The sequence below is a fragment of the Neofelis nebulosa genome, chromosome 18, assembly GCF_028018385.1.
Source record: "Neofelis nebulosa isolate mNeoNeb1 chromosome 18, mNeoNeb1.pri, whole genome shotgun sequence".
In the NCBI taxonomy this organism is placed as follows: Eukaryota; Metazoa; Chordata; class Mammalia; order Carnivora; family Felidae; genus Neofelis; species Neofelis nebulosa.
Window position 1 is genome coordinate 3,595,400 of NC_080799.1, and position 22,665 is coordinate 3,618,064.

The window sequence follows — 22,665 nt, forward strand, 5'->3', positions numbered from 1 at the left end:
TACATTGTTAATTTTCTCCATTACTTTCTAAAGTCTAGACTAGAGGTGGGGAGAGTTTTCCCCGAAGGGTCAAATGGGAAATATTTTAGGCTTTGCCAGACACATGTAGTGTCTATCACATATTTTTTCTTTTGTTTTGTTTTTTTACCACCCTTTCAAAACACGAAAGCTGTTCTTAGCTCCAGCAAAGGCCAGATTCAACCTTCTAGCTCTGAACTGTAGCATGTTCAGATTTCCACAATATAAATGTTTCTCTGATGGCTGATTTCAAGCGGCCAGTGTGGGGTGCCTGAACCAACATGGAGTGTCAGAATGAGGCTTGGGAACCATCTTTCCAGCATATGGATCCAATAAATGGAAGTAACCCAAGGCACGTAGGTCACGGTAGGATAATTGAGAAGTAATGTGTTTTGAGACCTTGTTATCAAGAGTACTGATTTCACTGTAAACGTCTATAATTTAATTTTTGATAATGTCTGTTTAACCGCAAGCCCACAGAATTCCTGAAAATTTAACATTTGATTCTCATGCCCCAGCTCTGGCTCGCACGGGTCTCACCTCCAAGTGGAGATGGGGTTGTGTAAGCTAGGCTTCTGGGTTGGTCCTGGATGTTCAGGTTCTTCCCCCGGGTTCCACCTGGGCACCCCCCAAGGTGACCCCTGGCAAGTCAGTGCCCTGTATCATCCCCTCCCCCTGAGTCTGAGCCCGACCCATCATGTGCTTCTGACCAGCAGAGTTTGCTGAATGGGGTAGGCCCTCATTCCCTTGACTGTGTCCCTTCACATGTGAAGGATGATGGATGTCACACCCATCATGCCCACAATCCCATGATGTCTGGAGACATAGTCTCCTGCCGGCCTTGCAGGAGCCACAGCCACGTGAACAGCCCTTGGAGAAGGCCCCGTGGCAGGGGACGGTGGGCCGCGTCCAGGACCTGAGGGTGGCCTCCAGCCAATCGCCAGAAAGAAGCTGGGGCCCTCGGTCGTGTGCTCACGAGGACACCCGTGTGCCAGCAGCCTGAATGAGCCGGAAAGAGTGGAGCCTCCAGATGAGAGCAAAGCCCAGCCCCCACCTGGATTACAGCGTGGGAGACCCTGAGCCGGTGGCTCTGCCCACCCCTGACTCCTGCCCTGGGGAACCTGAGGTAACCAACCTGTGCTTTGTCAGTTACTAAATGTGTGCTCCTTTGTTACACTGCAACAGAAAGTGAATATGTCATCATTCGCTACATTTATGCACCTTTCTGTGTATGTGTGAAATGTTACATTTCCCCATTTTAAAAAGTTGGGGAGAAATGTAAACATTGCGCAATAAAAATAGCAGGCAAGAACTGTACCCTGGTGTTGGCCCAGAATGCTCTCAGATGGTGTCACTGTGAGGAAACTCGAGGTGGGTTTCCGTTTGGGATGGGTTCACCCCCCGCGCCCCGCAATGACTCTGTCCTGAGTCCACGAGCTGTGCAGTGGGTGTGAGGTCGGGAGCTAGACTCCTGTGCCTCATTTTCTTTTTAAAAAATTGTTTAATGTTTTTATTTATTTTTTGAGAGAGAGAGAGAGGCAGAATATGAGCAGGGGAGGGGCAGAGAGAGAGAAAGAGACCCAGAATGTGAAGCAGGCTCCAGGCTCCGAGCTGTCAGCACAGAGCCCAACGCGGGGCTCGAACCCACAGACTGCGAGATCATGACCTGAGCCAAAGTCGGACACTCAGCCGACTGAGCCACCCAGGCGCCCCTCCTGTGCCTCGTTTTCACCTCTGTGCCAGAGCTTCCTGCCTACCTGTGTGTCCCAACAGGCCTCCCTGTCCTCACCTTTCAAGTGGAGGTGACCACAGTACCTGCCTCATGGCACAGCTGCACAGGACTCGGTGAGGCAGCCATTTTCAGTGGACCGTGTTAAGTGGCCATCATCCCTTGCTGCCCTCACCCGCTACGGAGCCGTCAGGGGGCGGGGAGGGGGACCGACTCCAGCTGGGCACGGATGGGTCTACACCATGCATAGTGAGTGATTCAGGAACCCAAGTCAGTCACTGTCTACCATCCCCCAAGCCTTCCGGAAGAGGTCAGGTGTCTGTTTGATAGGAGTTTCCACAAAAGGGTTCTTACCTCCTAAGCTACAGCCTCGAGAAGGGAAGGCCTTTCCCTCTCCAGACACCACGGGAGAGCGTGAGCTGTGGCGGCCGTGGGGCTTGCCACAGGAGGAGCACAGATATCATTGTCTGAGGTGGCTGGAACCATGGGGTCGAGCCACCCCGAAATTCCCCCTACATCCAGATCCTGGTCATGTGGATGGACACACTGGGTATCGTTCAGACCATCTTGAGTTGAGCTTTCTGGTAGTTGACGGCTGAGCTCGCATCCTGATTAGGTTGTCATGTAAAAGCTGTTGCAATGACGGGGGCGGGGGGGGGGGGTGCGGACACGAGGGACAATGGACAGTGGATGCTGGGTTCTGTATCTGCAGCTCCCCTGGAGTTGGGCAAGGTGGGCAGGGCCTGTTGGCTTCCATTATGTCATAGCTAAATCCCCGTGAGGCGTTCTGCGTGCTGACTACCATCTGACAGCACCTTGACCTTGGACTCCCAGCCTCCAGAACCGTGAGAAATCAGCGTCTGTTGTCTGTCAGTGGTCCGGGCTGTGGTGTGCTCGTTACGGCAGCTGAGCTGACGGACACACTCCCCACATCTGCCAGCATGCTGCCTGGCCTCTGAGGCCTCGTCAGGAGGCACTTTTTTGCTAAAGAGAAACCGCCGTCGGGCACGCTAGCATCGGCGGCCTGCGCGGGGTGGGGGCCCCACGTGCTCAGAGCTGGCAGAGGCTTTTCGAATGCTGAGCGCCCGACTCTGGGATTCGCACGGGATGCTGCCGTCCTGCCCGCCCCTCGGCAGTTGTTAGAACGGAGGCGGGGATTCTGGGCTCTGACAACCCCGTTGCCCCTCACTCCGATGTGACCAGAACTACCCGCTCATGCCCCTGTTCACGCTCACGGGCAAACGCACACGAGGAAGCATCGAGCCAGCGTGGGACCCGCACCGGCCACGGTTTCCGGGCCTGGGCCTCCCGGCTGTTGCTCCGCTTCCTGCTTTAATTCTGCTGGGCCTCGTCCCTGTCCTCCCACTTCTCCTGCGGTCAGAGGAGGCTGCTCCCCAGTCCCAGGCCCGCACGCTTCCCCCAGCCACAGACGCCCGAAGGTCCGGCCACCTCGGCGCCTCCGCCGAGGAGCCCTCCCGCACCCCTGCCCCGCGAGCCTGCGTGCCCCATCACCATCACCGCCCTTGTGCCTTTGCCCTTCTCTTGCCTGCGGGACCTCACAAAAGAGAGCAGGGGCTCTGGGCCCCAGCCCAGCCTGAGTGCTTCGTGAGGCCCGGGTCCCCCCTTTGCCTGCCAGACTTGACCCCCTCTCCCCAGAGGAGAAAGCTCCTACTAATCACCCTGCCCAGGACGCAGGCAGATGAATCTTCCCAGACCGGCGTGGGGGCTCGAGGTTGGCCTGGCAGGGACAAAACCGAGCAGGCCTGGGGACCAGACTCCCGGCCGACAGCCGTTCTCGGCTTCATCGGCCGCTTTTTCTGCCAAACAAAGGCCCTGCCCGCCCTGGGAGCCCACGCTGCTGCTCTATTGAAATCTCGAGGTGGTTCCCTATTAATCACTCCCTCTGGTGCCTCAGAGGCCAAAAAGACTCAAACAAAACCTCTTTTCTAAGCAGGAAGAGCTTTCCAGAGGCCTGAGCAGAAAGATTCCCCAACTCCTCTCCAGTATGACACTAACAAGATGCTGGGGCCTCTGGGACTCACACAAACAAGGATAGCTGGGGGGGGGGGGGGGGGGGGGGGCGCAGATTTGGAATGTGACCAGTCCGTCTGTGTGCTCCATAGACAAGGCAGGGGTGGTGAGTAAGGGGTCTCGCCCGCATATGGCCCCTTCCTTGTTTCATTTACTTTTTATTATTTAAAAAAATTTTTTAACATGTATTTATTTTTGAAAGACAGAGACCACGAGTGGGGGAGAGGCAGAGAGAGAGATGGAGACACAGAACCCGAAGCAGCCTCCAGGCTCTGAGCTGTCAGCACAGAGCCTGACACGGGGCTTGAACCCATGAACCGTGAGATCATGACCTGAGCGGAAGTCGGATGTTCAACCGACTGAGCCACCCAGGCGCCCCTTCCTTGTTTATTTTAAAAAGCAAAAAAGACCCAATTAAATGATTTTTTTTTGAAAGCAGACACATACGAAAAAGATGAGAAAGAGAAAAAAATCCCATTTCACTCCAGCCTCTGACACAACCTTGACTCTTAACTCCTGCGTCTCTCTTTTTTTCTGATGTTGCCACTCTGCATTAACCAATAACTAATCTTGCATTTAAGCATCATTCTGTAAATGTGAGTTTGGTTTGTCTTTTTGAACAGAAACACCAAGCCATCATTCCCAAGACAAGTCCTCATTTCCTAGGGACCAGGCCTGATATCCACGGGCCTGCCTTTTGGACTGTCCTGTTGCAGAGAGAAACAGCCTCTTTGTCCCGATATTGTGGCCCCTATCAGGATGGGGAGCGGCCTCTATGCCTCTGAATGGAAGCACATTCCTTTCCATAAAGATTTAATTTAAAAAAAAGGGAAAAAAAGCTGGCTCAAAGAACATTTGAGGGCCATCCGTTCCCATGAGGGCAGAAGTGTATCAAAACAATCACATCCTCTTAGCTTGGGAAGTCAGATGGATAAAGATGCAATTCATTGTAAAGGCCTCAACATGGGGGGTATACTTCAAAACACAAAATCTGACATGTTTTGGATATAGCAGTAGTCCCGTGAATCTAAAACAGGTATGGCATGGGGCACCTGGGTGGCTCAGTCGGTTAAGCGTCCGACTTCGGCTCAGGTCACAATCTCACGGTTTGTGAGTTTGAGCCCCGCATCGGGCTCTGTGCTGACAGCTTGGAGCCTGCAGCCTGCTTTGGATTCTGTGTCTCCCTCTCTCTCTGCCCCTCCCCTGCTTGCTTTTCCTGTCTCTCTCTCTCTCTCTCTCTCTCTCTCTCTCTCTCTCTCTCTCTCAAAAAATAAACATTTAAAAAAAAATTTTTTTAACAGGTATGGCGCAGCCAACGGGAAGGATGGGGGACACATAGCATCATCACACTGGGAGATCAATATGACGTCTCAACCCAAGAGGGCAGATGCTCTCCTTGCCGAAATAATAAACCTGAGAAACAGATGATGTCGCTTGATCTGTGACCAACCAGGCCTGCTCACTCCTTGAAGGTTAACAGAATAAAATGACTGGAAATTAGTCTGGCCTAATACACACTGTCAAATAGCAGGGAAATCCTACGAGGACAGTGAAAAAAAAAATACTTCTGCAGCCTTGCCATTGTGAGTTTTGTTGTTTTTTTTTTATTAAAAAATTGACACTCTTAATAGGAGAGATGATTAGGATAATGGTTCTTCAGTGCTTCCTAAGGATCCATCACACCAGTGAAGGGAGGAAATTTAAGGTACAGCTGGGTACCTTACTGTACCTATTAGCTCACTATTATTCCAGGAAGGGCTCAGGCGCTCGATGGCTTATCTTTTTGAAAAATGTCACTAATAATCGGAAAGTTTTGTGTTTTGCTTTATGGTTTACAGCACACATCAACACACAGGGTTCCCCTGTCACACACACACACACACAAATCAGAGACGTTCCTCCCACCCCATCCTCGACACAGGCTTTCTTTCCCCCAAACTGGAGAAGAGATCAGAAGGAGGTAAGCCTTTGCCTTAACTTCACAATCCAACAAGTGGATACGTGAGTAATGCTGGCACTTAGCTTCTCAACCCCCTGTTTCCTCCCCACCACCCACACCCCTGTGATAGTCATTCCAAAGCACAAAATGATGGTGTTTTGCAGAGTGATTGATCAGTGTGTGTGCTAGGCAGTTATTTAAAATGATGTCGACTGAGGACTTTTAAGAATGGGGAAATACCATACAAAGTAACGTGACATGAAAAAGGTAAGATACGAGATAGAATGTGAGCGTGTGTGTGTGTGTGTGTGTGTTCTCAGGGAAATGCCCCAAACTATTGAAAGTAGTCAGTGGTGAGATTAGGCATGCGACTAGTTTCTTTTTTATAAGTATTTCCTGATTTTCTACAATGAACATATATTGCATTTCAAATCAGGGAAAGTGTCATTTTAAAAATGAAATTTAGCAGACACTGGATTGGCTCTCCGATGTGCTTTTTCTCGCGTATGCCGCCTTTTTCTGCTGATTGATTTCTGTGGCCCTTTTAAGTCCCCTTTATTCCATTCTTGCTGTGCTAGCTTGTTGCTTGGTAACCATCATTTTCACTGATTGCCTGTTTCTCACTGGTACTCTCTAGTGATGCCACACTGCAGAGCGATCCCCTGTGAAATGACTTCCGTCCAGGGCCACAAAACAAAACCATCTAACCTTCCTTATCACACCTTCCACCTTACGAGACGTGAGTACCACTGCCGGCTCCCCAAAATGTTGGGTTTCATAAATGTCCCAGAAAGAATTAACATGGTGACGATTCGAGGGGCCTGCTTTTTGCTTCCACACGCAGCTGTGAGAATCTCTCCTTTTACCTGTCCTTACACGCTGCCGGTCCTCACCGTCGGCCCTGTGCCCTGTTGTGGCAGGTGTATTTTTGCTGCCTACCTAGAAGCCCCCGCCCACCCTTCTCCTCTTCCTGCAGAGAGATCCCAGATTTTGTCCAGATACACACTTTCTACCTGCTGCAGGAGAAGTGGGGCCCAGCTCTTAAGAGAGGATCATGACTAAGCTAGGAAGGGTGTGGTGGTCCCACATCCCCCATGGCTTAGGCACGGGTGGGGAGTGTAATTTGGGCCGACAAGACATGAAGGGAAGCGGGCTGGAGTCTTTGTTCCTAAAGAGAGATGCATGAAGCAAAAATGGTCTCTGGATCCTGGTTTGGGAAGACGGGGCCCAGGACCCCTTCAGGCACTCGAAAGTACAAGAATCAATACATCAAGGACACAGGTGCCACATGGTGGCGAGAAATGGAGTCCTTGATGGCACCACGGAGTCACTGGATCAACACATCCTAGGCCTGTCCTTTCTCCTAAGTTCTCACACGTGAGGTCATAAATCCCCTCTGTGTCAGAGCCACACTGGGTTGGCTTTTCTGTTATTTGCAGTTAAAACCTGCTAACTGAGCCAGTGCCGAAGTTAGACGTGTTTGCGTGATGTGAACCTCCCCCTCGTCTCCGTAGGGTGGCCCACGTGTTGTGGATTATCCAGAGAACTCACAGGTTACACTGAGCCCGGTACAGTTACTACTGTCCTATTTTACTCTCCAAAATGTCCCAGTTTCAGATGATCAATTATATGGTCATTGTTCTGGGTCAGGCTGTGTCCCTGCAGTAGTCACATGTTGAAACCCTGCCCCTAGTCCCTCCAAATGTGACCTTACTTGAAAATAGGGTCATTGCAGATGTCATTCATTAAAGTGGAACCATACTGGAGTAGGTGGCCACTAATCCAAAGTGACTGGGGTTCTCATAAAAAGGGGGATGGCCCTGCTGATACCTCGATCTCAGACTTCTGGCCTCCAGACTGAGAGACAATGCATTTCTGTGGATTAAGCCACCTGGTTTGTGGTACTTTATTACAGCAACCCCAGCGTTCTCTTGCAGTCATCCTACCCACTGGCTCTGTCTGAAGAGGAAGGAACCACTCTGGCTGCCAGTGATCTGAGGTGTCGGCATTTGAGAGCAGCCTTGCAGGAAACGTGGGATGTCAACAGGCAGGGATGGTGTGTGGAGAGGGGTCATGAAATGTGTGAGCCAGGGCCAAATTACAGACAACTCTTAAGGCATCCTGACCCTATGAAATGGGGGCAAGGGAATAGTCTGACCCAAGGCACCTAAAGCTTCTCTGAGAGGAGGAATTCTGCTATAGGGAAGCAGCAGAGGAGGTATGGCATCCCATACTGTGTAGTCTTGATCTAAGTATACACAAATACATAGAGGAGACACCAGAATGCTCAGAAACAGATCTGTGTACATGTGAGCACTCAGTGTGTGACAGAGTGGCCCTGCAGAGCTGTTGGGGGAAAGACGTAGTTTTCAACCAATGATACCAAGAAAATTATGTACGTACACATCTGTCAAAGAAATGGAACCCCTACCTCACATCATATGCAAAAAGTCAATTCCAGGTGGATCAAAGAATTAAATGTGAAAGGCAGAGCTACAATCTTTTAGAAGACACTGTAGGAGAACATCTTCATGACTGAGGGATAAGGAATAACTTCTTGAACAAGTCATTGAAAGCACCAATCACAAATGAAAACAGGGGCAAGCCGGACTACATTAAAATCAAGAAGCTGTTCCTCAAAGTGTAGCAACAGCTTTGCTCAGAGTGGAAGGAGATAACCTGCGCAGGAATAACCAACCAAGACCCATTTTCCAAATATTTAAAGAGCTTCGAACCAATGAGGAAAAAACAAAACAAACAAACAAAACAAAACAAAAACAGATGACCCAAGAGAGAAATGGGTAAAAAACTGGAATAGGCACTGCATGGAAGGGCCTATCTGGATGGCCAGTAAAGGTTCAACCTCATCAGAAGTCACACAAAACTATTAAAACTATGTCGCACACCTATTAAAACTATGATGAGGTAGCTTCATAGCTTCCAGGCTGACAATTTAAGAGTCTGACCGAGCCAAGTGGTGGCAAAAATATGGAGCAAGGGGGGCTGAAAGACACTGTAAGTGGAAGTGCAGATTGGGACAAAGGCTTTGGAAAATAGTTTGACATTATCTAGGAGATTTGAAGTTTGCATATCCTGTGACTCCAAGTGTACTTTTAAATTTTTTTTTTCAACGTTTTTTATTTATTTTTGGGACAGAGAGAGACAGAGCATGAACGGGGGAGGGACAGAGAGAGAGGGAGACACAGAATCTGAAACAGGCTCCAGGCTCCGAGCCATCAGCCCAGAGCCTGACGCGGGGCTCGAACTCACGGACCGTGAGATCGTGACCTGGCTGAAGTCGGACGCTTAACCGACTGCGCCACCCAGGCGCCCCTAGGGAACCACACTTTGAGAAGCACCTGGAGAGATGTGTGCTCCTGTGCTCCGGGATATACAGACAGGAAGTGTGCTTAGAGTAATTGCTGAAAATGTCCATCTACAGTTGAATGAACGAAGTATGGCATATTCATACAGGGGAAATGCTAGAAAGCATTGGAAATGAATGGACCACTTGCAAACTATGGACACATGGTCCAAACAATTTGATTGTAAAATGCCAGACACAGAAGACCTTACACAGGGGCACCTGAGTGTCTCAGTGGGTTAAGCATCCGACTTGATCGTGACTCAGGTCGTGATCTCGCAGTTCGTGCTGACAGCACGGTGTCTGCTTGGTATTCTCTCCCTCTCTCTCTCTGCATCTTCTCCCCCCACTCAAAACAAACAAGAAGGCCTATGCAGTGTCATTCCAATCATAAAAAGCGTAAAAACAAATAAATGCAACCCGTTATTCAAGGTTGCACACATACGTGATAAAGCGAGTCTGTCATCCCGAGCTCTGTGACCTCTGTTTGAGCACGTTAGCCACAGAACGTTGCGTGGCCACCCCTGGCCTCAAGGCAGGCTGAGACACGCTGTGTTTTAGCTGGGCTCCATACCCTCCTGGGCAAAACCGGAGTTGTACTAACCAGAGGAAGTGCAGAATGGATATGGAGGAGGCTGCTAGGAGGCTCTGCCCTTTTAACTGCAGACGATAATCATTAACCACCCTGTGACACCGCCTGGGATCACAGCCACCAGAAGCCAGGACTCCTGACGGCGGTCACCTGCAGGACAGGCGGCCCCGCCTTCCTCGCTGGAACACGGCTTCACCTCCGGCATCCTACAGAGGGGAATGATCTCCATCTTGTCACGTTTTGAATCTTCGATGGCTAATTACATTCTGTAGGGGAGGGACTGAGTAGTAAATCTGGCCCGCCCGTGGCGGGTAGCTGCTGGGTGACCACCGTCACCAAAGGGAAACACGGAGGCGTTACAGGAACTGCCATTGTCTTTCTGTGCTTAGGGTCAAGCATGACTCTCTCCAAGTCATGATTCCAAGGGAATCAGGGGTTTTTGGTTTCGAGAGAGGTTCAGGAATCTTGGGGGTCCTGTACTCTTTTTTTTTTAACCTTATACTTATTTGATCCTTTTCTCAGACGTTACTTATTTTCTTGTTCTAGGTTGGTTGTAAATCTCCTTCAGGGCCTATATTTGCTGCTGTTGGCACGGTAAGAAAACGCTTGCCAGGGAGGATTTCAAACCTGCAAGCGAATGTGCCAGCTCACTTCAAACTCAACAGCTGGTGGCTCATTCTCTATGGCGGTGATAGACGTAAAAGAGGGAGCGGGATTATGTCTTATAGATTTCGTCTTTTCTTTTTTTTTTTTTTTTTTTTTTCAACGTTTATTTATTTTTGGGACAGAGAGAGACAGAGCATGAACGGGGGAGGGGCAGAGAGAGAGGGAGACACAGAATCGGAAACAGGCTCCAGGCTCCGAGCCATCAGCCCAGAGCCTGACGCGGGGCTCGAACTCACGGACCGCGAGATCGTGACCTGGCTGAAGTCGGACGCTTAACCGACTGCGCCACCCAGGCGCCCCAGATTTCGTCTTTTCGATCACTGGAAACTTCGTAAGCCTCTCTCAGCCAGCTTGTTTTTTTCCTTTGAAGCCTTAACAGGATAAACCGTAGAGGGGAAATCCGATCGGCAGGTATTGCACAGCCGAGGGCCGCCGGGCCGCGCACTTGTCACACGCATCTCGTGGCCTCCCCACACCACATCATCCGCACGGTACACGCACAACGGAGGCTGCATTTCAGCTGCTTCCAATTAGCGGACTGTGTCTAGCACAACTGTGTCTAGCACAGCCACGCTTTTTGTAAATGGCTGGGAGTTAGGCCAGAAGTCAGACTTCTCGAATTCCATTTCCTTCTCTAAGATACAAACGTCTTCACGGATGTGGGAAGCTGCGTTTGTTTCTCCCTTTTCTCCCGCTTCACAACGGGGACGCGGTGGTGTGCGTGGGGGGAGGATGAGACCAGCAGCCCCCGCCCCCGTGGCGTGGAATTGGTAAAGACCAGTTTCATTTAGTCTCATGGCCTTTGGTTCCGAGTCTTCCCCGAGCAGACCTCCGGGGATCTCTGGTTGTGCTCCCACACTTGGGCCTGTGTTTTTAAACTTGAGTCCCAGTTATAATTTTAGGTCGAAACAGGAGAAATTAGTGACCGTTGAGCAGATTTTTTTTTTTTTAATTTTTTTTTTCAACGTTTATTTATTTTTGGGACAGAGAGAGACAAAGCATGAACGGGGGAGGGGCAGAGAGAGAGGGAGACACAGGATCCGAAGCAGGCTCCAGGCTCTGAGCCGTCAGCACAGAGCCCGACGTGGGGCTTGAACTCACGGACCGCGAGATCGTGACCTGAGCTGAAGTCGGACGCTTGGCCGACTGAACCCCCCCGGCGCCCCCAAAGTATCACTGTTTCAAGACATAAAGGCATGATTCTTCAAGTGCACGTGGCAGGATGTTTCCCGATATCTAAATTTGTACGTTGTTCTCTCTGCGTTTATTTCTGGAAGTAGCCGGGCCTCATGTGCCCCTGTTTTAGGGCAGCTGGGATTGCAGAACTGAAAGCACCAGTTTCCAGTGAGAGCCTCCGAGAAGGACAGAGAGAGAAGAGTTCCCAGGAGGGGCGGCCCAGCCAGCCCCGATACGCCTTCTCCTCTAAAATTTCCTCTTTCTACCCCTTTCCTATGCCTGGAGGCATTCCGCGTGTGGTCCAATGTCTGCTTCTCTCACTGAGCACAAGGTTTGGGGTTCATCTGTATTGTTGCACGTATCCGCTACCCATCCCTGCTCGTGCGGAGCATACTCGATTGTACAAAAATACCGTTTTCTTTTCAATGAGCCCACTAGATGACAGACATACGGATCGCTTCCAGCTTGGGTTTTATGAATAATTCTGCTCTAAACATTCACGGAGTAGTCAATGACATGTGTTTTCACTTCTCTCGAGCAGATTCCTAGGGGTGGATGCGTTGCATTGCACACTGAGTGTATGTTTAACTTTTCGCTAGATTGTGAAAAGATTGTGAGGACTTGGCTGCAAGAGCGGTAACGGAGCATCTTTGGTGACGGAAACGTTCTAAGACATTTGAAAACTGGACAGGACTAAAAGTCATCAGACCATACACTAACTGTGTGAATTTAATATGGAAAACGTCAGGCCTCAATAAAGTTGTTAAAAAAGAGAAGCTAGGGGTACGGCTCAGACAGTAAGTGTCTGACTTCGGCTCAGGTCATGATCTCAGGGTTCGTGGGTTCGAGCCCCACAATAGGCTCTGTGCTGACAGCTCAGAGCCTGGAGCCTGCTTCGGATTCTGCGCCTCCCTCTCTCTCTGCCCCTCCCCCGCTCATGCTCTGTCTCTCTCTTTCTCGAAAATAAATAAACGTTAAAAAAAAAAAATCAGAATCTGAACACTGGCCAGAAATCTGATAATATTAAGTCATTGTTGGGAGTCTTTTACCGGTGATAATATCACGGTTACGTTTTCTTTAAAACAGACTCTTGTCTTTTAGAGATACACACGGAGTTACAGGAAATGATATAATGCCTGAGATTTGCTTCGAAATAATACAGGAGGAGCTGGGTGGGCTTATAGATGAAACAAGCCTGACAATAAGTTGATCGTTGTGGAAGCCAGGGGATGGATGGATACACGGAGATTTATTTTATTATTCTGTCCTCTTTTGTACATGCTTCCATAGTTTAAAGTTTGAAAAGATGAATTTAAGAGTCTCAAAAGAAAGAAAGAAAAAAAGCTGAATTGGCCACGTCCCACAGTGGCCACTGACGACACCAGGCAGGAGTGAGGCAGGGAACGTCTATTGTCTCTGCCTGCTCGGCACACCCTCCCCCTTCTACTAACAGTGGCCAGACTTTGCTTTGAGTAAGGGCCAGCCTCTGCTTGCGTCTTCCGTGGTCTGCCCACCTTCGATCCAGGTCCCGGGCCCGGAGCCTCGGGGAGCCAGTCAGCCGCTGTCTCCTGGACATTCTCGCTCAGCTCATGTGGGATGGTGTGAAAAGGGGAGAAGCCAGAGCTGATCCCCCCGCCCACCCGAGAGAGCAGCCTTGGGGTGCTGCTGCTATTAATCCCCACGGCAGCTGACTCCCACCCTTTTCGGGAACCCGGATCTCAGCTTTCTTTGGTTCTGTGAACCGTCCAGCATCACGCCGATAAATTCCCTTCTTGTTTAAGTTGGCCAGTGTTGCTTTCCTTGGCCGAAAACCAAAACACCCCGGGGCAGACACAGCACAGCTTCCCGGACAGTCTGCACGTTCCTTCCGTCTCTGCACCTCCTTCGGGCAGATTCAGCTACAGGCGCAGACCCCCTCGGACGCTACGAGTTGCACAAGGCGACCTGGCAACTAAAACAGGAAGGAAAACATGCCACACAGAGGCACCAAATTGATAGCTAGGAGCCCTCGCTCTGCTCAAACACAAATGGAAAGCATTGTCATGAAGACAGAAACATTGACCGGACCAGAAAAGTTTCACTGGCCTCTAACGCACCGTGGGGTAGAAATATATGAACCACAGATGAGAGGCACAGATGTAAGTTCTAAATTTTCCAGGAGCTGCATTAAAGTGGTAAAAAGAAATAGGTGAAATTAATTTCAGTAATACACTTTATTTAAGCCAATATATCCCAAATATTATCATTTCAAACTGTAACCCCTGTGGAAACTATTACTATATTAATAATATTTCTTAATGTTTATTTTTGAGAAAGAGAGAGAGAGAGAGAGAGACATCACCAGCAGGGGAGGGGCAGAGGAAGAGGGGCATTGAGCAGTTAGTGGTGGGAGAGGATGCACAGAGCTTCGCCAAGAAGCAGAAACAGCTGCTGGGAGACGTACGATTACTTCCTGCGTCCGGTCCCTCGTGCCCGGAGCTTACACGTTGCCCCCCGATCCACGCCACACGATAGAAGCCGAACGAACACGCTGAAAATCAACAACTCCTAGATCGGCCAGAAAAGGGAGGCCACGGTGCAAACCTCGGTGCCCAAGTGGGGGAGACAGCTTTCCAGAACAGAAGTCTGAGAGCAGGAGGCGCCGGGAGACCCAGCGGGGGCCAGAGAAGCCCCCCCAGGGTGGACACGGTGGACGCTGGCCTCTCGACGAGGACAAGCGTGAGAACGAAAACCTCTCAGTCCTAGGGGTCCGCCCCACACTTCCGTGAGCTTTGCCCCCAGAGGCTCCATCAGGTCTTAACAGAGGAGGGAAAAACATCCCCTGGGGTGTCCATCGGGGGAGGGGAAGCAGCCCATCTTGCAACACGTCCAGGGGGCTCTGCTTTGCAAGGCCTGCCGGGCGGGCGGGGCGGGCTTTGGGCTAAGAGTCTTGCTCTCCTCATCTCCCAGCCTGTTCTTGTAAAGCGCTCTGCGTTTCCGGAAGCAACGTGAATGAGGTTCCGAGTGTCTTGCAGCCCCATTGACATTATTTCTTGTAAGCCCTCCAACACCCTTCTAAGTCCGCGTTACAGCCGAGGACCCTGAAGCCGGGAGAGGCCAAATGACTCGCCCAAGGTCACGTGACTGGGTAACAGAGGAGCGGGCTCCAGAGCCTGTGTCCCCTCCAGCACACCTTCCTGCCGCTTTGACTTCACTGTGGCAACTCAACGCAGTTCGCTCTGTCCTACGTCGCCAGCCGGCATATCATCACCAGCATATTGTCCGGCTGCTAAATGGGGGAGGGGCGGAGAGCGAGGGGGACAGAGGATCCGAAGGAGGTTCTGAGCCGTCAGCACGGAGCCCGACGCGGGGCTCAAACTCCCGAACCGTGAGATCATGACCTGAGCCGAAGTCAGACGCTCAACGGACCGAGCCACCCAGGCGCCACCCCCCACTCCTTCCAACTCCCCTGCTGGTGGCCACACTCCCGCGGAGACCCCTCCCGTGCTGAACTGGGTGACCGAGTAACCACAGGGACACTGTAGAAACGGCAGGGTGGGGCTTCCTCGCGTGCTCTCGCCGGAGCTCGTCACCTGGGAGGTGGACCCTCCAGGCTCAGGTAAACTTCCAGGAGATGCGGCCCCGACCCACACGTTGACACAACCTCCTGAGACACCCCGTGCAAGAACGACCCAGCTGAGTCGTTCCTTCCCCAATTCCAGGCCCACAGAAACTGAGGCGATACGTGTTCTTGTGTTTTCGGCACGTTGGAGCCCTTTACCGCCCAGCAACAGATGAGCAACACAGCCTCTCTCTCTCTCTCTCTCTCTCTCTCTCTGGCTGTCTTTTGCAGCTGTACAAAAGTGCAGTCCTGCTCCACAGTGGTCAGAGTTCCCGTGGCTGCATGACAGGAAGCCCTCAGGACGCTGCGAACAGGCAGGAAGCAGTCCTGGGGCCACAGGAAGCATCCCAGAAGGCTAGGGCAGCAGCAGGAAGTAACGCTCAGCAGACAGGAAAGGGAAGACGATACGAACACAGAGGTCTGGGTTCTGCAGGCATTTGACAGATATTAAGTGAGTTCCAGCCCTTTGAGGATGCAGGTATGGACCAGGAGCTTCCGAACTTTGAGGCTTCTCCTCCTCGGCCCCGTCTACCTGCCTTCAGACTCAGCCAGCTCTAACGCCGAGGGTTCCAGAAGCACCCTTTCTTGTTGCTGGGGCTCTGTTCTGCTTTGCACGTACCCACCCCGGCCCGAGGGTGAAAACCCCTCAGGGCCGTCGGGGGCCCAAGGCATCGCTTCTTTGCGGGTCTGGTACCGCCACCATGTGCCCGGCACGATTCCCGACTTCGGCAGGTAAAGACAGGAGACAGCGGAGGCAGGAGCCCGGCCACACCCCACCCTCCGAGCGGCTGGGCCGGGGGAACTTTCCACAATGATGGGCATGTTCTTTATCTGCAGTGATCAGGACAGTAGCCACAGGATAAGGACCTCCACATCCAGCACTTGAAGCGTGGCTCGTGCCACTGAGGAATGGAATGCTTAATTTTACTTCGTTTTAATTAGAACATACATGCAAATAGCCAGCTGTGGCTAGTGGCTTCTGAATTGGGCTGCATGGCTCTTATCCACGTTCGGGGTCTATAACGCAGGCTCTGGAGAGTTGTATTTTTATTTTTTAATTTGTAAATTAAAGTACTATTTACATAGAGGAAATTTTGCTTTAAACCTTTTTTTTTTTTTTTAGCGTTTATTCACTTTTGAGAGAGAAGAAAGAGCCTGAGTGGGGGAGGGGCAGCAAGAGAGGGAGACAGAATCCGAAGCAGGCTCCAGGCTCCGAGCTGTCAGCACAGAGCCCGACGCGGGGCTCGAACCCACGAACCGTGAGATCATGACCTGAGCCGAAGTCAGACGCTCTACCGACTGAGCCACCCAGGCGCCCCGAAAATTTGCTTTTTTTAGTGCACAGTTTTGCTACTTCTTTTTTTTTTTTTAATTTTTTTCAACGTTTTTTATTTATTTTTGGGACAGAGAGAGACAGAGCATGAACGGGGGAGGGGCAGAGAGAGAGGGAGACACAGAATCGGAAACAGGCTCCAGGCTCCGAGCCATCAGCCCAGAGCCTGACGCGGGGCTCGAACTCACGGACCGCGAGATCGTGACCTGGCTGAAGTCGGACGCTTAACCGACTGCGCCACCCAGGCGCCCCCAGTTTTGCTACTTTTGACAGATACACAGAGTCACGCAATCGCCACCACAGTCATCCCCTCCCCCGCCCCCCCAATTCCCATGTGCCATTTTGCGGTCAGCCTCTCCCCAGACCTCCAGCCCCTGGCAACCGCTCACCTGTTTCTGTCTCTATGGTTTTGCTTTTCCCGGAACGTCCTGCAGTTGAAAGCCTACCCGGTGCATTTTGGGGTTCACCCGTCTTCTCCTGCAGATTCACACTTGGCTCTTTTTCGTTGCCACGTTGTATTCCACCGCGTGGCTGTACGGCAATTTGTTAATCCGATCCCCAGTTGGGGTGCATTGGGATCGTTGGGGCGTTTCCACTTTTTGGTGGTTATTTGCGTACAGGTTTTTTGTACCAATGCAAGTTTTCATTACACTTGGGTTAAAGCCACGTAATGGGGCTGCCAGCCAGAAGCTAAGTTTGTTGAACTTCATAAGAAACCGCCAAACTGTCTTCTCAGGCGGTGGCATCGTCGTGCGCATCCCGCCAGCTAGGTCAGCGAGCCCCCGGCCGCTCCACGTTTGCAACAACAGTTGGTATCGTCATTTTCCTTAAGTCACTTCAGTAGGTGTCTACCGATGTCTCGTTGTTTCAACTCACTCCCGACAAGGGGTGATGTCGAGACTCTTTTCCTGTGCTTGTCTGTCATCCATATATCTTCTTTGATAAATAACCTGTTCATGTTTTGTCTTGTGTTTTCTTTTTTTTTTTCTTAAATGGGGTGTCTCTCCAGATAGTTCACTGCCTCTTTTGTTCTTTTTTTAAAAAAAAATAGCATTTTTTACTCATTTTTGAGAGAGAGAGAGAGACAGACCGTGAGCGGGGGAGGGGCAGAGAAGGGGAGACACGGGATCCAAAGCAGGTTCCAGGTTCTGAGCTGTCGGCACAGAGCCCGACCCGGGGCTCGAACCCACGAACCGTGAGATCATGACCTGAGCCGAAGTCGGCCACTTAACTGACTGAGCCACCCAGGTGCCCCTGTGCACTGCCTCTTTTTAACACGGTCTTGTCACCTCCCAATAAAGCCTACTTTTCTTCTTGATGGTTTAGTGTCTTGGTATTAGTTCTATTTCTTTCTGTTTCTGCAACCAGCTCCAGGAGCTTCTATCAGGGTAAGAGCCCGACGGTCACAGGGTCCGAAAGGTTGACAAGGTTCGCCCTTGCCAGCTGTTTATTGCTCCTTTTCCGAGTGCCTGATTTGTGAAGGAGCTTCTCCATGCCCTCCAGACCTGGACAGAGTGAGAAGAAGTCAGCGTCTTGCATTTTGCTTCTTTAATGGCCTTTTACTGGCCCTTTCCTCGCGCCGTCTGTTGAAGCTGTCAGGATATCCAGTGGCTTGCTGTTGGAGGAAGGAATGCAGCGGGTGTCCGGACTTGGCAGGGTCACCGTGACGCAGCCCACGAGCTGCTGGTGTTACCAACACGCGTGGCCTTGCTCCTCGGGAAAAGACTCGTGGAGCTCTGTCGGTCTGGGCCTCGCTGTCTGGCCACACATGTGGGTGGAACTCTGGCTCCCACCTTTTGGTGCTGCTGTGAACATGGATGTACAAACATCTTTTCAAGACCCTGCTTTCAATTCTTTGGGGTTTATACCTAGAAATCGAATTGCTGGATCATATGGTCGTTTTATGTTTAATGTTTTCAGGGACTGCCAGAGTGTTTTCTACAGCAGCTGCACGATTTTACCTTCTCACCACCAGTGTGTATGTAAATGTCTTTGTATCAGATAAATATTGCCCAAATCCCCCAACTTCTGTCCACCTCTCTCCTTCGGCCCCCGTCCTGCCCCCTCGCCTGAGTTACCAGCTTCCTTACTGGCCTCCCATAGTCACTGACCCCTTTCTGACTCAAGCTCCACACAACAGCCAGTGGTTCTGTTTCAAATATGTGGGTCAAATACATGTGCCTTTCTGCCGAAAACCCCTCAGTGGTTTCCACGGCCGGTGGGATAAGACCTAAATCCTTACATGACCCAACATGGCCCGTTAAGCTTTTTTGCCTAATTGGGCCCAGCTGACGTGGTCACTCTCTCTTCCATCCTCAGTGACCCGTCAGTCCCTTGAAGGTGCCACGCTCCCTTAACACATGCTGTTCCTTGGCTAGAATCCCATCCCCCAGACTCCCACCCCCCCTCACCGCAAATCATCTTCGGACTTCAGATCAATTGTCATTCCTTAGGGAAGAGATCCCTGACCCTGTTTCTACTGTCCTCTTCCCTCTGCCAAGTATGTTTTCTTGTGACAGCTTTTCATAAAAATGTTTTACAACACCCCCCCCCCCGCCGCACCCCGCCCGCACCACAAACTTCTCTATCTCCATTTGTACCTCTGTATTTGCTCAGACGATGATTGGTTAATACGTCCCGCACGTCCAGGCTGGAAAGTGAGTAAACAGGCAAACTTCTCACCCTGGGGGGCCCCTTCTCCCCACACACTCTCAGGTCACCACCCAGCAATGCCTCACAGGATTTTTGATGGTGGTGATTTTGTATTTATAAGCACATGCATTTGACCCACGTCTGCATCTCCCACTGAATTGTTAGCCACCAGGGAGGGTCTGTGTTCTGACACCTGACAATCATTTTTTTTTTCCTCCCCCACTATCCCAAATTACGCAGTGGAGGTTTCTGCAGTTGGGGAGGTCGCAGGGGTCAGCACATCTGGAGTGCAATGGACCAGCCTCGTCCTGGGAAAACCACCTTCATGATCATGGTATCTCCCCGGCCAGGTAAGCATTCGACAATTATTAAATGATGGAAATGTGGGAACGTTGCCACCTTTTTAGGGGGCCTGGCTGAATTAGGAAGGCATATGGGGGTCCTCCGTAGTACTAGAGGGGTACTAGAGGGGTCTGACCCCCAGTGCCCCACTGGCCAGGCATGTTCTTCCCGGATGAGCAGGTAAACAGCTTGAAGGGCAAAGCTGTGTCTGTCTTCCTGAAGCCGGTGCCTAGCCTGGGTCCCCGGATACTTGATCTAGCTGTTAGTTGATTGAATAAATGATTCCAAAAAGGAACACAGACATCAGGGATCGCAAGCATCTTTAGGCAAACTCCATTTACAGTAGAAAACCCTTAATTCAGGTGCTTAAGTGTGTGAGTTTAGGCTAGGGGGGTGGAGCGTCTGGGCCCCAGAGACTGCTGAGCTCATTTGTCCCTTTGCCCAGTGACCCAGGAGAAAAACTCTCCAGCTAGACTTTTAGGGGTTCCCCTCCTCGGCCCTCCCACCCCAAGCAAGGCCGGGGAGGCGGGGGGGGGGGGGGGGGGGGGGGGACAGTCGTCCCTCCCCCCTCCCCAGGACGGTCCCCACCTTCCCGGCCCCCCCACCCCCACCCAAGGACAGGAACTGGGGCAGGACAGCCGTCCCCCCTCCCCGGGTCTTCTCCCACCCCCACCCCAGGAGTGGGAGGGCATTTGTCCCCTCCTCCCCTGTCCCCCGCCCCCGGCCCCAGGACGCGAGCGCGGGGAAGGCAGCGCTCCCCCGCCGGGCCCTCCACCCCACCCCACCCGAGGACAGGGGCGGGGGGAGGGCAGCGCGCCGCCGGCGTGGACACCGCCCCGGCCCGCCCCGGGAGCGCGCGCGGCCTCCGGCTCCGCTCCGCCCGCGATCCGGCCCGGGATGCCGCGCCCGCCCGCGCCCCGCGGAGCCCCGCCCCCCGCCGCCGCGCCGCCGCCGGAGGCCGCTCGGAGCTGCGCGAACATGGCCGAAGTCGGCGAGGACAGCGGGGCCCGCGCCCTGCTGGCGCTGCGCTCGGCGCCCTGCAGCCCCGTGCTGTGCGCCGCCGCCGCCGCCGCCGCCGCCTTCCCCGCCGCCGCGGCCCCCGCGGCCCCCGCGCCCGGGCCCGCCGCCCCGTCGCCGCCGCCGCCCGCCCAGCCCCCGCCGCCGCCGCCCCCGCCGCCGCCGCCGCCGCCGGGCGCGATCGCGGGGGGCGCGGGGGCCGCGGGCGCGGGGGGCGCGGGCGGCGCGGGGGCCGCGATCGCGGGCGGCGCGGGCGGCGCGACGGGCCCGGGCGCGGGGGCCGCGTCGGGCGAGGCCCTGGTGGCCGCGGCGGCCGCCTCGGTGCGCAGGAGCCCCGGGCCCGCGCTGGCGCGCCTCGAGGGCCGCGAGTTCGAGTTCCTCATGCGGCAGCCCAGCGTCACCATCGGCCGCAACTCGTCGCAGGGCTCCGTGGACCTGAGCATGGGCCTGTCGAGCTTCATCTCGCGGCGCCACCTGCAGCTCAGCTTCCAGGAGCCGCACTTCTACCTGCGCTGCCTCGGCAAGAACGGCGTCTTCGTGGACGGGGCCTTCCAGCGGCGCGGCGCGCCCGCCCTGCAGCTGCCCAAACAGTGAGTTGCCGCGCCCCCGCTCCCCCCCCCCCCCCCGGCCTGGACCCCGGGGTCACCCGGACCCTCGGCGCGACTCCCGACTCGTGGTCACCTTCGGCCTTTGGCCCGGCCCGGACCCAGAGGTCACCCTGACCCGGGGCCCGAGCCTCGTCCTGGGGTCACTCCCGACCACCGCCCCGGATCCGCAGCCTGACTTAGATCCTGGGGTCACCCCAAACCTTGCCCTGACCCCGCCCTGCCCGACACCGGAGACGCCTCCGACCCCGCCCAGCCTGGGCCTCAGGGACGTTCTCCAACCCAGGTCCGATCTGTGCTCCACCGGGACACAAGGTCCACTCCTGACCGCCCCCCCCCGCCCCCCCGCCCCGACCCTGCTTGGGCCTTGGGCTCCGAGGGTCGCCCCGCCCCCACCGAGCCTGAACCGTAAGGGTCGCCCTTGCCTCTGCCGGGCCTGGACCGGAGGACACGCCTGACCCCCGCCCAGCCTGAGTCCGGGGGTCGCCCCTGCACGCACTCCTGGAAAGGATTGCATCGGGAGGTGTTGGTCCGGGAGGTGCGCCCCTCACCCCCTCGCGCTAGGGGCCGAGTCAATGGCAGTGACTTTGGGCGTGTGAGGGACGTTCCCATTCCCAGGGCGGAGGGACAGGGCAGGAAGTGCTCGGTCCTCAGTGCCCCTGAATGCGCTGCTCCTGGGGTGGGGCAGTGGTACCCAGCACTTCGAGCATTTGTAGCACAGCCTGGGATTCCTGAGCCCAAAGGAGAAACAGCAGTGGGGGGGGGGGGGGGGGTCAGGGCAGGGAGAAGGCGGTTCCAGGGGTGGCACGGCCACTGTCACATGCATGCTTTTAGCGACATTCACTCACTTTCCCTTGTCTTCTGGCTCCCACGTCCACTTTTCCCCCCACGGGCTCTGCTCCTGCGATCCCTGCTTTCTCAAGGTCTGTTGATGAGGAGAAAGCCTATTTACCTGCCCCGCTTCCTCTTCAGGGCACTTTCTGTTTCTGTGTAGTAATTGCCTTTAACTCCTCACGGAGTGTCTATATTTCTCCAACCGGCTTCCTGTTCCCCAGTCGTCTCTGATGGGCTAAGTGTTCTTTTTTATGAGAGAGTTCAGGGGATTTTTGCTGGGGTGATCCCCAGCACCCAAAGCTTGTTTCTGTAAACTTCTCCCCTCCCCAGGGTCTTGGCGAGCTGGCTTGTAAATATTGCACTGAATAGTTTCCCAGTGCAACACCAGCAGTGACTCATCCCTGCTTAGGGTGTGAGAACAGACCTTTATTTTGCAAACTTGAAAGGTATGTATTTGGGTAAAATCAGGGCTTGGCGAGTCACAGAGTTATTCTATCCTGTGTTTGTTACCACTTTGTTCTCTCTGTTCTGGGCCATTCAGTACATTTCAGGGCCTGGGAGAGTGACAGGCAGAACAGCGCCTTCCCCTCCCCTCCCCGGGGCTCTTAGAGGCCTGTTTCTGCTAATGCGCGTCTGTAAACTGGAGGCTGATTTTCAGAGCGCCCTGCCCAGCTGTTGAATAGGTACACTAACTAGGGCCTAGCTTACCGAATCTAGAGCCCACAGTATCTTCTGGAACTCGAAGGGACGGAGTGTTAGCCCGCCG

At 53.3% G+C, this 22,665-nt stretch overlaps 1 protein-coding gene, 1 long non-coding RNA gene, 1 other non-coding gene and 1 pseudogene across 3 annotated transcripts in view; 2 read left to right on the forward strand and 2 right to left on the reverse strand.

The window, feature by feature from the left end:
* Positions 1 to 1,481: 1,481 nt before the first annotated feature.
* Positions 1,482 to 11,273, forward strand: LOC131500871 (uncharacterized). The gene is made up of 5 exons (XR_009256508.1): positions 1,482 to 1,996; positions 5,080 to 5,361; positions 6,355 to 6,456; positions 10,220 to 10,267; positions 10,710 to 11,273. It is a non-coding gene; the product is annotated as an uncharacterized LOC131500871 (long non-coding RNA).
* A 5,072-nt stretch (positions 11,274 to 16,345) lies between these two features.
* TRNAR-UCG (transfer RNA arginine (anticodon UCG)) lies at positions 16,346 to 16,430 on the reverse strand. Its single transcript has one exon. It is a non-coding gene; the product is annotated as a tRNA-Arg (tRNA).
* A 2,843-nt stretch (positions 16,431 to 19,273) lies between these two features.
* LOC131501737 (U1 spliceosomal RNA) lies at positions 19,274 to 19,459 on the reverse strand (annotated as a pseudogene).
* Positions 19,460 to 20,406: 947 nt separating this feature from the next.
* Positions 20,407 to 22,665, forward strand: part of FOXK1 (forkhead box K1) — a 65,565-nt gene continuing 63,306 nt past the window's right edge. Inside the window, exon 1 of the mRNA XM_058710969.1 lies at positions 20,407 to 21,050. Coding sequence (XP_058566952.1) covers positions 20,422 to 21,050 — 629 coding nt within the window. The 5' untranslated portion in view covers positions 20,407 to 20,421. The remainder of the gene's footprint in view (positions 21,051 to 22,665) is intronic.